This window comes from Carcharodon carcharias, chromosome 3, assembly GCF_017639515.1.
Source record: "Carcharodon carcharias isolate sCarCar2 chromosome 3, sCarCar2.pri, whole genome shotgun sequence".
Classification (NCBI taxonomy): Eukaryota; Metazoa; Chordata; class Chondrichthyes; order Lamniformes; family Lamnidae; genus Carcharodon; species Carcharodon carcharias.
This window is the reverse complement of record NC_054469.1, coordinates 27,966,265-27,979,824: the sequence shown is the minus strand read 5'-3', so window position 1 is coordinate 27,979,824 and position 13,560 is coordinate 27,966,265. Positions and strand designations below refer to the sequence as shown.

The following is a 13,560-nucleotide window of genomic DNA, read 5'->3' as shown; positions in this document are numbered from 1 at the left end:
GTCCACCCATATAATCTGGAAGATGCAGTGCTGATGGAATTTCTGTAGTGCTTCTGTGTGTCACTGATACACAGTCCGGGTCTCACTGCAGTACAGGAATATGGTGATGACAACTGCTCTGTACACTTAAGACTTTTGCTGACTTGCAGAGGTCTTTGTTGTCAAACACTCCCTGCCGTAGTTTGTAGAAAGCCGTGCTGGCAGAGCTGATCAGGTGTTGGATCTCCTCATCAATGGTGGCTTTTTGAGTGAGGTGGCTGCCAACATATGGGAAGTGTCTGAATTTTGAAGGTGTCTGTTTCAGATCTCCCAATCAAGACAGTTGCAGTCATATCATCATGAAGCAATTGCAGGATTGTGATGAAGTTTCTTGGATATCCTAACCTTTGGAGTACAATCCACAGAGCCTCATGATTTATTGAGTCAAATGCTTTGGTCATGTCAATGAATGCAGCGGTGTCATTCTTGATATTTTTCTTGGATTTTCCTTGCAACAAAGGCCATGTCAGAAGTTCCTCTGGAAGGTCTAAAGCCACACTGTATCTTTGGGAGGATTTCCTCAGACACAGGAAGTAGGCGATTCAGGAGAATGTGTGTCAGGATTTTCCCTGCTATGGAGAAGAGGGAAATATCTCAATTGTTTTCACAGCATGATTTAATTCCAGGGTTCCTACACCTTTAGTAAAATAAAATTCCATGACTTTTCTATGTTGAAGTAGTTTTCAGTTGGCCTCATGCAAAAGAGCGGAGTGAATGGGTCTTGACTATAGGCATGCAACATGATGATTGTAGACATTGTCTCCTTTACAAGGTGCTTGTTCCTGCTCTGCCTTACCTCATTTACTGCGCTCCAGCTCTGAAGAAAGCACCCACTGAGTCCTCCACTACCACAACAGCAAAATTCTGCAACTGACACCAAGAAACACATCTCTCCTCACACAAGACAAAAAGGAGGCATGGAGAATCTAGGATACTGCTGGTCCAATGACTGCTGTTGTTCTGACTGTGTCCAAAGCAACAAAATCAGGGGTGACAATCGGCGGGATAGGGCAGGAGAAGAGCAAAATTTGTACTGGATTATGGGCATGCAAAGCTAAGCAAATGATTAAGGAGAGGGGGAAATGGACATCAGGAAAATATTGGTAAAGATTGAAATTCTGCTCAAGGTCTTAATAAAATTCCATGACTTTTCCAGGTTTTCCATGACCCGCAGGAACCCTGTATTTCCTTCTTGAAGTTAGTTACAATTGTTGCATCCCTGAAGTCAGGTGAGGGGGGGTGGTGAAGGGTGCAGGGCAGGGGCAAGAAAAAGATCTTTTTTCTCCCAAATCCATGGGGGGAGTTCATGAAGTGTTGATGTGAGCAAAAGCCCACCAGCTTTGAGGACTACATCTGGAATACCATCAGGGCTACAGCTTGTTGCAGCTCACCTATGGATTCTACCACAGTGGGGCCAAATAAAAGTCAGCTGTACTAGGCTCCAGTGCCCAGACCATCGGGTTCAAGCATCGTCGTCACCAGGACCGGCTCGATGAAAATGGTGCTGAAATTTGTGATCTCCTAGGACAAAACAAATTGTCTTGCAGAACAACCCAAGGTCGAAAGTCATGAAGACGACATTCCAACAGCTCAAGGCTGATGCCCAAAGACAAAGCCAGAAGATAAAAGAACATGTGGTGGAAAGATAAAGCCCGAGAGATTCAACAATCTGCTGAACGTCATGACATGCAAAGATTTTTTGAAGCCACCAGGGCCATCTATAGATGAAGGTCAAATGGACAAAATACTTTTCACTCGCAGGATGGTGTTTCTCTTCTGAAGGATGACAATACCATTTGTTAACCCTGGAAAGAACATTTTTCACAACTCTTCAATAGTGAATCCATAATGCCAGCTGATATCACCAGACTATTCCCCAAGTGGTAACTTTGTTGAATCCACTGTGTAATGTATAATTCATATTGATAATGATTTGATCATTAAATTAAAATACAAAATAAGGTGAAATCTTGTTTATTTATCTTTCATTGCCATTATTTGGTGATCACTGTTCTTTTGTGTGTTGATTCTGACGTGATTGTAACATTCCAAACACGTATCCTCCCTCTCCTCTTCCTCTATCCCCATCAGCATATTTTTCTATTCCATTCTCCCCCACCCCCAGCCCACCTGCGCATTTTGCTTCCTCTTGAATGCATGTAAGCTATTTGCCTCAAATACATCATGTGGTAGCATCTAACCACTCCCTGGGTAAGCATAAGACTGAATTTTTAAAACCTTGTGAACTCTTTAAGGCATTGGCAAGTGCCAATTCAAAGCTCTATCTGAAAATTTAAATTAAAAAAAAACCATTATAAGAGTATTCTCTAACAAAGATGTTGCAAGGAAGATCTATTAAATTAGAAAGATGTGGGAGTATATTTTGTGTGTCACTGCACCAAAGTACTGCATTTCCGTTTCCATGGTTACAGATGGAATCAGTAAATTGGGTAAAGGAACATTTCTGCATTCTGCTCTCTTCATTCCAAACACGCAGATGAAGCAGAAAAAACAAGAAATCTCAGGTAAAGGCAAAAGTCACTCAACCAACAAACAGCGGCTAGGTCACATCTACTGTAGTCCTTAAAGTCCCCTACTTCAAAACTCAAACTAACCTAGGCTCAAGGATAATCTTTGGTGCACAATCTTGTGAAAGAATTCTGTTGAGCTCAAGTTGAACCAATCCAGTTTCAATGTTCCTCACTTTAGTTTCTATTTTAAACAAAGAAATTAAAAATTTTCCGCTGTGATATCTTTGAAGTCATAACTCTCTTCCACGCTTCAAAGGTCATTTCAAAGAATTTACTTCTTTTTTAGTAAATATGGGGTGTAGTTATCATCCTTCAAAGTAGAATATCCAAGTGTCAGAAGTAAGGCAAGTCCTGCACAAGAGAAAGGGAGGGCGGCGAGGGCAGTGTGCTTATGGGTAGAGAAATAGGATTTTTCAACTACAATCCAAGTGGTTCCTTCTTTACCTTGTCCAATACAGCCATTTCAGCAGAATGCTGACAAATTGTAGAGGTTTATGAAAATAGTCCCCTCTCTTACTCAGAAATTGATCTGGCACACAACAGTAACAATTTGTACAGTTTGCCAATTAATAAACCTGCACTATCTCACAATGAATTTCTGTAGGCATGCTTCAGTGACATTGATGAACGAGTGTGCTAACCCTAAATTTGAAGAAGACGAGTTGATGTTGTGAAATTTTGAACTTCAAGTTTACTCCAATCGTGCACTCAGTTTAGCCTGCCAAAATTTATTAACCTTAACTTCTGACCTGTAACGACCGTTGGAGAAAAAAAAACTGTCACACAACAGATTTGACTGAATAGTGCAAGGGCTTGTCAGAATACAATGTACCTCTTGATTTTAATTTCTTTCCATTACTTGATTGCTTAGGCAAAACAAACCAAAAATGTTTGCAAGACACTGACAAGTAAAAAAAATACACACGCATACACAACCCTATAAGGACTGGCAAGCAAGCTGTTTCCAAACATCGAGAGATGCGAGAAATTCAAACAAGGATTACCTTCCAATTCTCTCCTCCGCCAGTGGCACTGTCGAGATTGGCTGGGTGGGGAAAGTCTAGGCTGAAGTCCATATTTTTACAGAAGCACACTCTTCCATTGCATCTCTCTCAAATGCCATGTAACTTCTGCTATTTGCAAGCTCCTTACCTGGACTGCAATATAAAGACCTGGGACGTTAAAGGACTCGAACATGATTTCTGCAAGGTACTCTCGATTCTCTGGTGTGTTGAGAGGTGGTTCTGTCTGCAACAGAAGAGTGTATTAATGTTATACACGAGACTAAATGCTTTAAATGGATGAAAATTTTGTTGCTTTCATCCCTTCAAAGTTGAAATATGTTGCCTCTCCAAAGTCCATAAGAGCTAATCCTTCCCTCTTTGATGACTCCACGTTGAGGAACATAGGAGCAGCAGTGCCATTCCATCCGTCAAGTTTTCTCCATCGCTTCAATGACTTTTTCCCCACACTATCCCCATAACCCTTCATGTCACTGGTATTTGGAAATCTGTCTATCTCTGCTTTAAACATACTCAATGACTGAGCATCTACATCCCTCTGGGTTAGAGAATTCCAAAGACCCTCAACCCTCATTAAAAAAAAATTCTCCTCATCCTGGTCCTAAGTGACTTCCCCTTATTTTGAAATTATGTCCCCTTGCTCTAAACTCCCCAACCAGGGGAAACATCTTCCCTGAATCTACCCTCTCTATCTCTTTAATAGTTCTTTATCCATTAATATTTTTAACCTCAATATCTCCTCTGACTTCAGATAGAAGTTCCACATTTCTTTCACTGTTAAAGTTGCCCTCAACAGTCTCTTTCTTTCTTGTTCCAAACATTTTTCTATAATTTACTTCTATAAGTCCCAAGTCGCTCCTAGATTCCAACATTTCTCCCATGTTTGGGAAGGCTCTTCCAGTACATCTCTTGGACTTATGAACAAGAAAAATGAGCCAAAGCACCAAAAGGTTCCTTTGCATTTTCCTTTTGTTCCTTCTAAACCCCATGCAGACCCTTTCCCACACTCCTTTCTCTGCTTACAGCTCCACTGTGTTGAATCAAAGGCCGACTGATTCTTTCCCAAAGCTTCAAACCTGAAGCTTCGTACTTTCTTCTATCTTGCCTTCTCCTAAAAACTTAAAGATTTGAATAACAAGGTGCATTTATATAGTATCTTTAATGTAGTAAAATGTCCCAAGATGCTTCACAGGAGTGCAAACAAAATTTAATGCTGAGCTTCATTAAGAGGCATTATGATCGATGGCCAAAAGACCAAGGAAGATGATGCTGCCATAGTTGTGGTGAAACAGCATGTAGCTGAGACACTGAAAGGGCTTGCTGTACTTAACATTGTTAAGTTACCAGGGCCAGGTCAGATGCATCTTAGGATGCTGAAGGAAGTAAGGGTGGAAATTGCAGAGGCTCTCCAATCCTCCTTAGATACAGAAATGGTTGCAGGCGACTAGAAAATTACATCCTTAAAAATGGGTGTAAGGATAAGTCCAACATTTACAGGGCAGTCAGTTTAACCGCGGTGGTGGGAAAGCTTTTAGAAACAATAATCTGAGGTGAAATTAACAATGACTTGGGCAAGAATGGATTAATTAAGGAAAGCCTAATTTGATCGATTTTTTTTTGATGAGGTAACAGAGAGGGTTTATGAGGATAATGCAGTTGTTGTGGTGTACAGGGATTTAAAAAAGGCGTTTGATAAAAAAAATGAGAGGTTTAGCAAGGAAATTCCAGACTGCTGAAGGCAGGTCTGCCAATGAAGAAAATTGGTGACATACAAGAGGCAAGAATTAGTGGAGCGCAGAGATCAAAGAGAGTTGTAGGGCTTCAAGTTAGGTGCAAATTAAATCACTCACCCCACATTTATCGAATATTTCCTCTTTAACCTCTGAATGGACCTAGGCCTTTATCTTTGATTACATCATTTAAAAAGAAAAATCATGTTTGTCATCATTGGGATTACATATGAAAGACCATTCGACCCCTCGAGCCTGGTCAGCCATTCAATAAAACCATGGCCGATCTTCTTGTGTTTCGATTTCCACATTCCCATCTAACCCCGATAACTTTTGATTCCCTTGCCTAACAAAAATCTATCTACCTCTGCCTTAAAAATATTCAATGACTCCACCCCCACCACCTTCTGAAGCACAGAGTTCCAAAGTCGCACAACCCTCATTTCCTCATCTCTGTCCTAAAAAGGCGACTACTAATTTTAAAACAGTTCTCCCTAGTTCTGGACCCACCCACAAGAGGAAACATCTTTTTGACGTCCACCTTGTCAAGGCCATTCAGGATCTTATATACTTCAATCGAATCACCCCTCACTCTTGTAAACTCCAGTGGAAACAAGCCTAGTTTGTTCAACCTTTCCTCATAAGACCACCCACTCATTCCAGGTATCAATCTAGTAAACCTCATTTGAACCGTCTCCAATGCATTTACATCCTTCCTTAAATAAAGAAACCAAAACTGCACAAAGTATTTGAGGTGCAGTCTCACCAATGCCCTGTATAACTGAAGCATAACATGCTTTATTTTATGTTCAATCCCTCTCATAGTAAAGGATAACTTTCCAGTAGCCTTAATTACTTGCTGTACCTGCATACTAACTTTTTGTGACTCATGTACTAGAACATCTAGATCCCTCTGCACCTCAGAATTATGCAGCCATTCTCCATTTAAGTAATACTCTGCTGTTTCTTCCTGCCAAAGAGAACAACTTCACATTTTCCCACATTAAACTTCATTTGCCAGATCTTTGCCCACTCACTCAACCTATCTATATCCATCTGTAACCTCCTTGTATCCTCTTCACAACATACTTTCCTACCTATCTTTGTGTCATCTGCAAATTTATCTACCATGTCTTCACTCCCCTCATCTAAGTCATTAACGTAAATCGTAAAAAGTTGAGGCCCCAGTACAGACCCCTGTGGGACTCCACTCATCACATCCTGCCAATCAGAAAAAGACCCATTTATGCATACTCTCTGCTTTCTGCCAGCCAGCCAATCTTCTATCCATGCTAATATGTTACCCACTACACCATGCGCTTTAATTTTCAGTAATAATCTTTGAAGTGGCACCTTATCAAATGCCTTTCGGAAATCCAAGTACAGTACGTCTACAGGCTTCCCTTTATTCACTTGCTTGTTACTCCTTCAAAAAAAACTCTAATAAATTGGTTAAACATGATTTTCCTTTCACAAAACTATGCTGACTCTTCCCAATTGTCTTGAGCTCTTTTAAGTGCCCAGGTATACCCTCCTTAATGATCGATTCTAATAACTTCCCAAGACAATGTCAAGCTAACTGGTCTATAGTTTCCTGTTTTCTGCCTCCCTCCCTTCTTGAATAGAGGAGCTATATTTGCTGCTTTCCAATCTGAACCTTTCCAGAATCTAGAGAATTTTGGAAAATTAACACCAGCGCATCGACTACCTCATAAGACTCGAGGATGTAATCCATTGGCACCAGGAGGCTTACCAGCCTGCAGCTCTATCAATTTGCTCAATACCATTTCCCTAGTGATTTCAATTCCACCAAGTTCCTTTCTCCTTTTCACTTCCTGATTTGCAGCTATTACTGGAATGTTTTTTGTATCCTCTATAGTGAAGACAGACACAAAATATTTGTTCACTTCTTCCGCTATTTCCTTATTATCTACTATTAGCTCCGCAGTGTCACTCTCTAGAGGACTAACACTCACTTTACTTACTCTTTTCCTTTTTAAATACCCGTAGAAACTCTTGCTATCCGTTTTTACATTTCTAGCTAGCTTCCTCTCATTTTCATACTAGTTCCTTTCTCCTGATTAACCTTATAGTCATTCTCTGCAGGTCTTTATATTCTGTCTAATCATCTGTCCTGCCAGTTGTATGCTTTTCCCTTAACTTTGATGCTTTCCTTAAGCTCTTGGTAACCATGGATGGTGAGTCCTCCCCTTAGAATTTTTCTTTATAGTAGGAATGTACTTATTCTGAATATTCTGAAATATCCCCTTAAATCTCTGCCACTGTTTCTCTATTGATCTATCCTCTAGCCTAGCCCCCAGTTCACTTCAGCTTTCATCCCCACGTAGTTGCCCTTATTTAAGCTTAAGCTACTAATCTTAGAGCCGCTCTTCTCCCTTTCAAACTGGAGAAAGAGGTGCTACCTAGGGGTGCCTTTACTCTGAGGTCATTAATTAACCCTGTCATGTTACACAATACCAAGTCTAATATAACCTGCTCTCTGGTTGGTTCCAGAACACTCATTCGAAAGCATTCTAAGAATTCCTCATCCAGGCTACTGCTGCCAATTGCATTTTTCCAGTTTGTGTGTGGATTAAAATTACCCATGATTATTGCCGTCCCTTTATCATAAGCACACAATGTTTTCTCTTGAATACTTTGTCTTACACTGTTAGGGGCCTGCAGACCACTCCCACTAATGACTTTTTTCCCTTACTATTCCTCATCTTCACCCAAACTGATTCTACATCCTGATCTCCTGAACCAAGGTCAGCTCTAACTACCGCACCAATGCCCTCTTTAATTAACAGTGCTGCACCTCCACCTTTACCTAGCTTTCTATTCTTCTTGGTGTCATGTATCCTTCAATATTAAGGACCCAATCTTTGTCATCCTGCAGCCATGTCTCTGTAATTGCTATCAGATCATATTTATTTACTTCAATGTGGGCCATCAATTCAGTTACTTAGTTATGAATGCCGTGTGCATTCAGAGAGAGAGCCTTCAGTTTTGTCTTTTTGTTACCTTTGTAACATCTAGTCTTGACTTATTCTTAGATTTTTTCTCTCTGTCCCTTCCTGCCATTCTCTGGCCGCCATTTCTCATATTACCATTTTGCTATCCTGTCTTGACTCTGCACCTTGAATTGCTACCTCTACCCAAGCTTGATCCCTCACTCCTCTTGTTTAGTTTTAAGCCCTCTCTACTTCCCTTGTTATGCTATTTGCAAGGACACTCATCCCCAGCGTGGTTCAGGTGTAAACCATCCCAACGGTACAACCCCTACTTTCTGCAGTACTGATGCCAGTGCCCCACAAACTGGAAGCCACTTCTCCCACACCAGTCTTTGAGCCACACCGTCGTCTCTCTAATCTTATTTGTCCTATGCCAATTTGCACGTGGCTCAGATAATGATCCAGAGATTATTACCTTTGAGGTTCTGCTTCTTAATTTGGTTCCTAGCTCTTCATACTGTCTTTGCAGAACCTCTTTCCTAGTTCTACCGATGTCATTGGTACCAATATGGACCACGACAACTGGATCCTCCCCTTCCCACTGCAAATGCCTCTCCAGCCCCGAGCAGATGACCAGAACCCTGGCACCAGGCAGGCAACATAGTCGTTTGGACTCTCGCTCCTTTCTGCAGAGAACAGTGTCAATCTCCCTCACTATACTATCCCCTACTTGCACTACATTTCTTTCTGTTCCCCCCCGCTTGGACGGCTTCCTGTACTGCAGTGTCATGGCCAGCCAGCTCATCCACCTTGCAGACTTCGCTTTCATCCACACAGGTTGTGAGCACCTCAAACCTGTTTGACAACTGCAAAGCCTGAGGCTCCTCCCCTATTGTCTGCTCAGTTCCATTACCTGCCTCACTCACAGCATCGTTCTGCAAAGCAGGAAATGCTGAAGATATAAAAGAGATTTGTAATCATCTGCTAAGGACAATGTTCAGTGCAACGTTTGCAGTTCAACTCTTGCCTCAGAACCACCTTTTCTCTAAAGATACGTACTGACCTCCTGTGTAAGTCAAGCAGTTTTATTTTAGACTTACAGTATCCTCAGACTTTGTTTTGCACCATTTTCTAATTGACAACTAATTGTTTTAAAGGGTGAATTTCAATGTTACAACCAATGTGGTTCTGGTTTTTGAATTTCTTGTTATTCTAAAAGAATGAATACTTGGGTTAAGCAGGGAGTACAGAGCATTCTTGAACTTTATTTCTGTAAGTGTATGGTGATAAGAACTCTTGCACTTTACAAGAGTTGAGTTTAATTTGTTAGCACCTGGACAAGAAAAGCTAATTTGGTGCAGGGAATAAAAAGAGGGCTTTCCTGAAACATTTTTTAAGTTAAGCACTTTCTGCTCTATTTGCACGATTGACAAATATTACAAAGGCCTGATACAGAATAAGATAGTTGCTTCCTGATAATTATGTTTCAACCATAGAAACTACAGGTTCTTGGTAGTTACAACAGTAACAATTGAAAAAAGGATTTAAGTAGATTTATCACCAATCTGTCCAAAATACAAGGCGTACCAATATGTGTACATCCTTTTCTTTCCCAAAACAAAGAACCAGAGATTTTTTTCTGGGGCATATTTTTTCTGTTTTACATTCTGTTGCATAAAAAGAGAAATCGGATTTACAAATGCTCATTCATGCCAAAATACAACTTAAAAGCAAACAAAATCAGTCCACGATTAACACGTGGAACAGAAATGAGTACATATCATACAACCCACATTATCATCATCTTGTACATTTATATTTTTCCATTAGTTTGAATATTTTCTTTTTATTTTTCTTTAATTCTTCATGTCTCCCATACTACACCAATAGGCCAACTCTGTGACCTCCCACGCTTCTACATTCCCCAGCCCAGACACAGTCAATTCCCATATTACCCAGAAAGGCAGGAAGTGACAAAGGATTATAATTATCAGTTCACATCATCCTTCGCCTCTATGCATTTGCCCCAAAACCAATTTCAAAACTGACAAGACATTTCACACCAATTATGTTATTTAATGGGAAGATTACATCCTGTGTTCAAATAAAAGCATGCATCAAGAGCTGAAGTTAAATAGATTTCTACCAGCACTTCCAGAAATCAAGGGCAGAATTTTTCATGCCCGCTGGCAGGGGATGTGGACAATATGGCACGATCTGCCCAGCCACAGAGGCGACTTTGGTCGGTGGGGGGGGGGGGGGGGGGGGGGGGGGGGGGGGCAACTGCTGCCCTGGTGTTGGGTCCTGTGCACAAGAATCAACGCAGAGGGCAGTTTAGGCGAGGGAAGTGGCCACACAGCAGGGACACCTGTACAAATTGACCATTCCTCTGCAACTGAGACAGTTCAGCCGCAGTCACAGTGATATGATTTTGGTCAGGCTCCTGGACTGCCCACCCATGCAAGCAACACGGAGGCACCAGACCTTACACCCACCCATCACCGCCCCCCGGCACAGACTGCAAGTCCACGACCACTTCCCTGGACCGCGGAGCAGTTGGACTGCACATGTTGTACAATCTCCTTGTGACTGCGGGCCATGTAGCAGTCACTGCTAAATGTGCTCAAAGCCCCTTGCAATCTCAGCATCCCAGTTAGGAGCATTCTCCCCCCGTGTTGCAGGCTGACAGGACAGCCATGCAGCGCACTCATCTCTGTCCATCTGAGGGGTGACCAGCACTCTCCGGAAGCGTTAAGGAGCAGTCACACAGGGCCAGGAAAGGTGCTAAGTACACCCAGGCTAACCATGTCTCTCTTTCATGCTGCAGGACGACCACATCAGGAGCATGGAGCCTGGTGACCTAGCTGTATGCCTGATGGCCTACAGAGGGCAGGGAAGATGGAGGAGAGCACGGCTGAGGCTCCTAGCCACACAACAGCAAGTGCAGCAACCTCAGGAAGAAAGGGCTGCTGGGGCTCCCGCACACACTGCCCAAGAGCGACAGTGAGCCATGTCTAGTCGGCGCCTGTCATTCCTGCAGAAGACCGAGAACCAGCGTTGCCGACGACTGCGCATGTCTGGGGTCCTAGTTGCTCACATCTGCCACTTACTGCAAGACTGGGTGCCAAGGGGACATGGAGGGCATCCACTTCCAGTAGCTGTGAAAGGGACCACGTCACTCAATTTCTATGCCGGGGCTCCTTTCGGGGCTCCACAGGTGACCTCGGTGGGATATCAAAAGCCACTACACAAAAATGCACCCATGAGGTCACGGACACCACCTTCAAGGGCACACAACTTTGTGCATTTCGCCCGGGATTGTGACAGCCAGGGTGCAAGGGCCATTGGATTCTCCCAGATCTCAGGATTCCCACGGGTGCAGGGTGCAATTGGTTGCACCCGTGTGGCACTCAGGTCTCCGTCACTACAAACGGTGGACTTTATCAACTGCAAGGGATCCTATTCACTGAATGTGCAGTTGGTATGCAACCACCAAAAACACATCCTCCAGGTATGCGCATGGTTTCCAGAGAGTGTGCATGATGCCTACATCCTCCGTTAGTCACAGATCCCTGGAGTCTTCCATTGTCCACTGAAGCTACACAGTTGGCTCCTCGGGGACAAGGGTAGGCTGTGGCTGATGACGCCCATGTGGCGGCCTCAGGCTACAGCGGAGCGACAGTATAATGAGGCTCATGCTGCAGATTGCAACTTGGTGGAGACGACCAACGTCTGATGAAGATGAGATTCCAATGCCTGGACCGGTCTGGTGGAGCCCTACAATACAGTCCGCAGAAGGTGGCACACATCATCGTCACTGCTGCGCCCTTTACACCTGGCGCTGCAACGGGGAGAGGAGGTGGCTGAGGAGGAGATGGAGGAACTGCATGTCTCCTCCAATGAGGACGACGCCGACAGGGATGAGACTGAGGGCGTCCTCGGCAGCGACAACAACAAGATGAGGCCCTCGCACTGGCTAGATGAGTCAGGGGCACTCGGGAGGCCCTCATAGCTGCTACATTTGTGGAGGACGATGACAACATGCAGTGAGGTGACCCTATAGATCTTCACATCGCATTTGTGAACGTTCCACTCTAGTCTGGCTTACGGCAGCGCAAATACCCCGTGAGAATACTCCTGTCATGGAGATGCAGTTGCTCAGTTGCAGGAGGATGATAACAACATGCAGTGAGGACATTCCGTAAATCTTCACATAGCCTCTGAGAATGTCTGACTCAGGACAACTCGCTTGCACTTCGTGTGATCAGGGTCATATCATAGAGACGCAGCCATGATACTTTAGAAGTTCTGATGCTTTGTCCTCCTTCAGGAGCTGGAGCACAGCATCAGCGGTCATAGATGCTGAAGAGATGGGGGCCAGCCCCTCCTTAAAAGGTGCTGACAGCACATGGAGAGAACTCTGTGGCGTCTGCCTACTACATTCTGGCAGCAATGACCAGCACCGCCAAGGTGCAGGCATCAGTGATGTTTCCAGGGAGTGTGAGGCCGGACCATCACTTTGATCTGAAGGCTGCACAGAGCACAGGGAGGAGACCCTGGGCTGAGACACCTGCCTTTTATCTTGTGCAGAAAGGTTTCACATCTGAGTAACAAGAACACTGCTCATTAGAACAAGGAGCCATAGGCAGGGAGACATTCTTGGGAATTTATTGACAACAGTGAACAGTTATGTACAAGTGATTAACACCCATGCCCAGGCTGTGCAACTAATTCTCCTTAGCTTTCCTAACCCTGTCATGTTGCTCCCCAAGCATCCACAGCAGAGGAGGAGGCAGCCTGCTGACTGCAATGCCGTCTGTGATGACTTTGGTGGGCGTCCTCTGGAGGGCTGAGACTTAGAGGGCCCCAGCCCCTTCTGGGTCATGCTGTGTGGCAGTGGCACCCTCCTTGGCCTGTGGAGCTGGAGCTGCTGAGGTCACAGGAAGAGGGGAGTCAGGTGGGCCGGACACTCCTGGAGTTACCTGGATGGATAAGCCCCAGAGTGTGCACCTGTTGCTCCTCTTCCCTGTGGGTGCCCAGGATCCCCAGGATGACTCCTTGAGGAACAGGGGTAGCAGGAGTGAGATTGAGCTGCCCAGCACCCCTCTCGCATACATACAGATGCCAACTATGGCATCAACGATGGAGTTGAGCCAGCCCAGCAGTACAGGAGCAAAGTCCTGGAACAAGGTCTCCATGGCAGCCGCCACCCTACCAGTGTTGACCTCGATGCATCGGCATGCCGGCACTAACACTTCAGCCTGAAGACCACCGGACTCCTTCA

At 44.0% G+C, this 13,560-nt stretch overlaps 1 protein-coding gene across 4 annotated transcripts in view; it reads right to left on the bottom strand.

The window, feature by feature from the left end:
• The window catches only part of actr3b (actin related protein 3B), a 93,942-nt gene that overhangs the window by 47,450 nt on the left and 32,932 nt on the right, over positions 1–13,560 (bottom strand). For all 4 annotated transcript variants that reach the window (XM_041183080.1, XM_041183081.1, XM_041183082.1 and 1 more), the window contains one exon: positions 3,723–3,818. In XM_041183080.1, the coding sequence (XP_041039014.1) occupies positions 3,723–3,818 (96 nt within the window). The remainder of the gene's footprint in view (positions 1–3,722; positions 3,819–13,560) is intronic.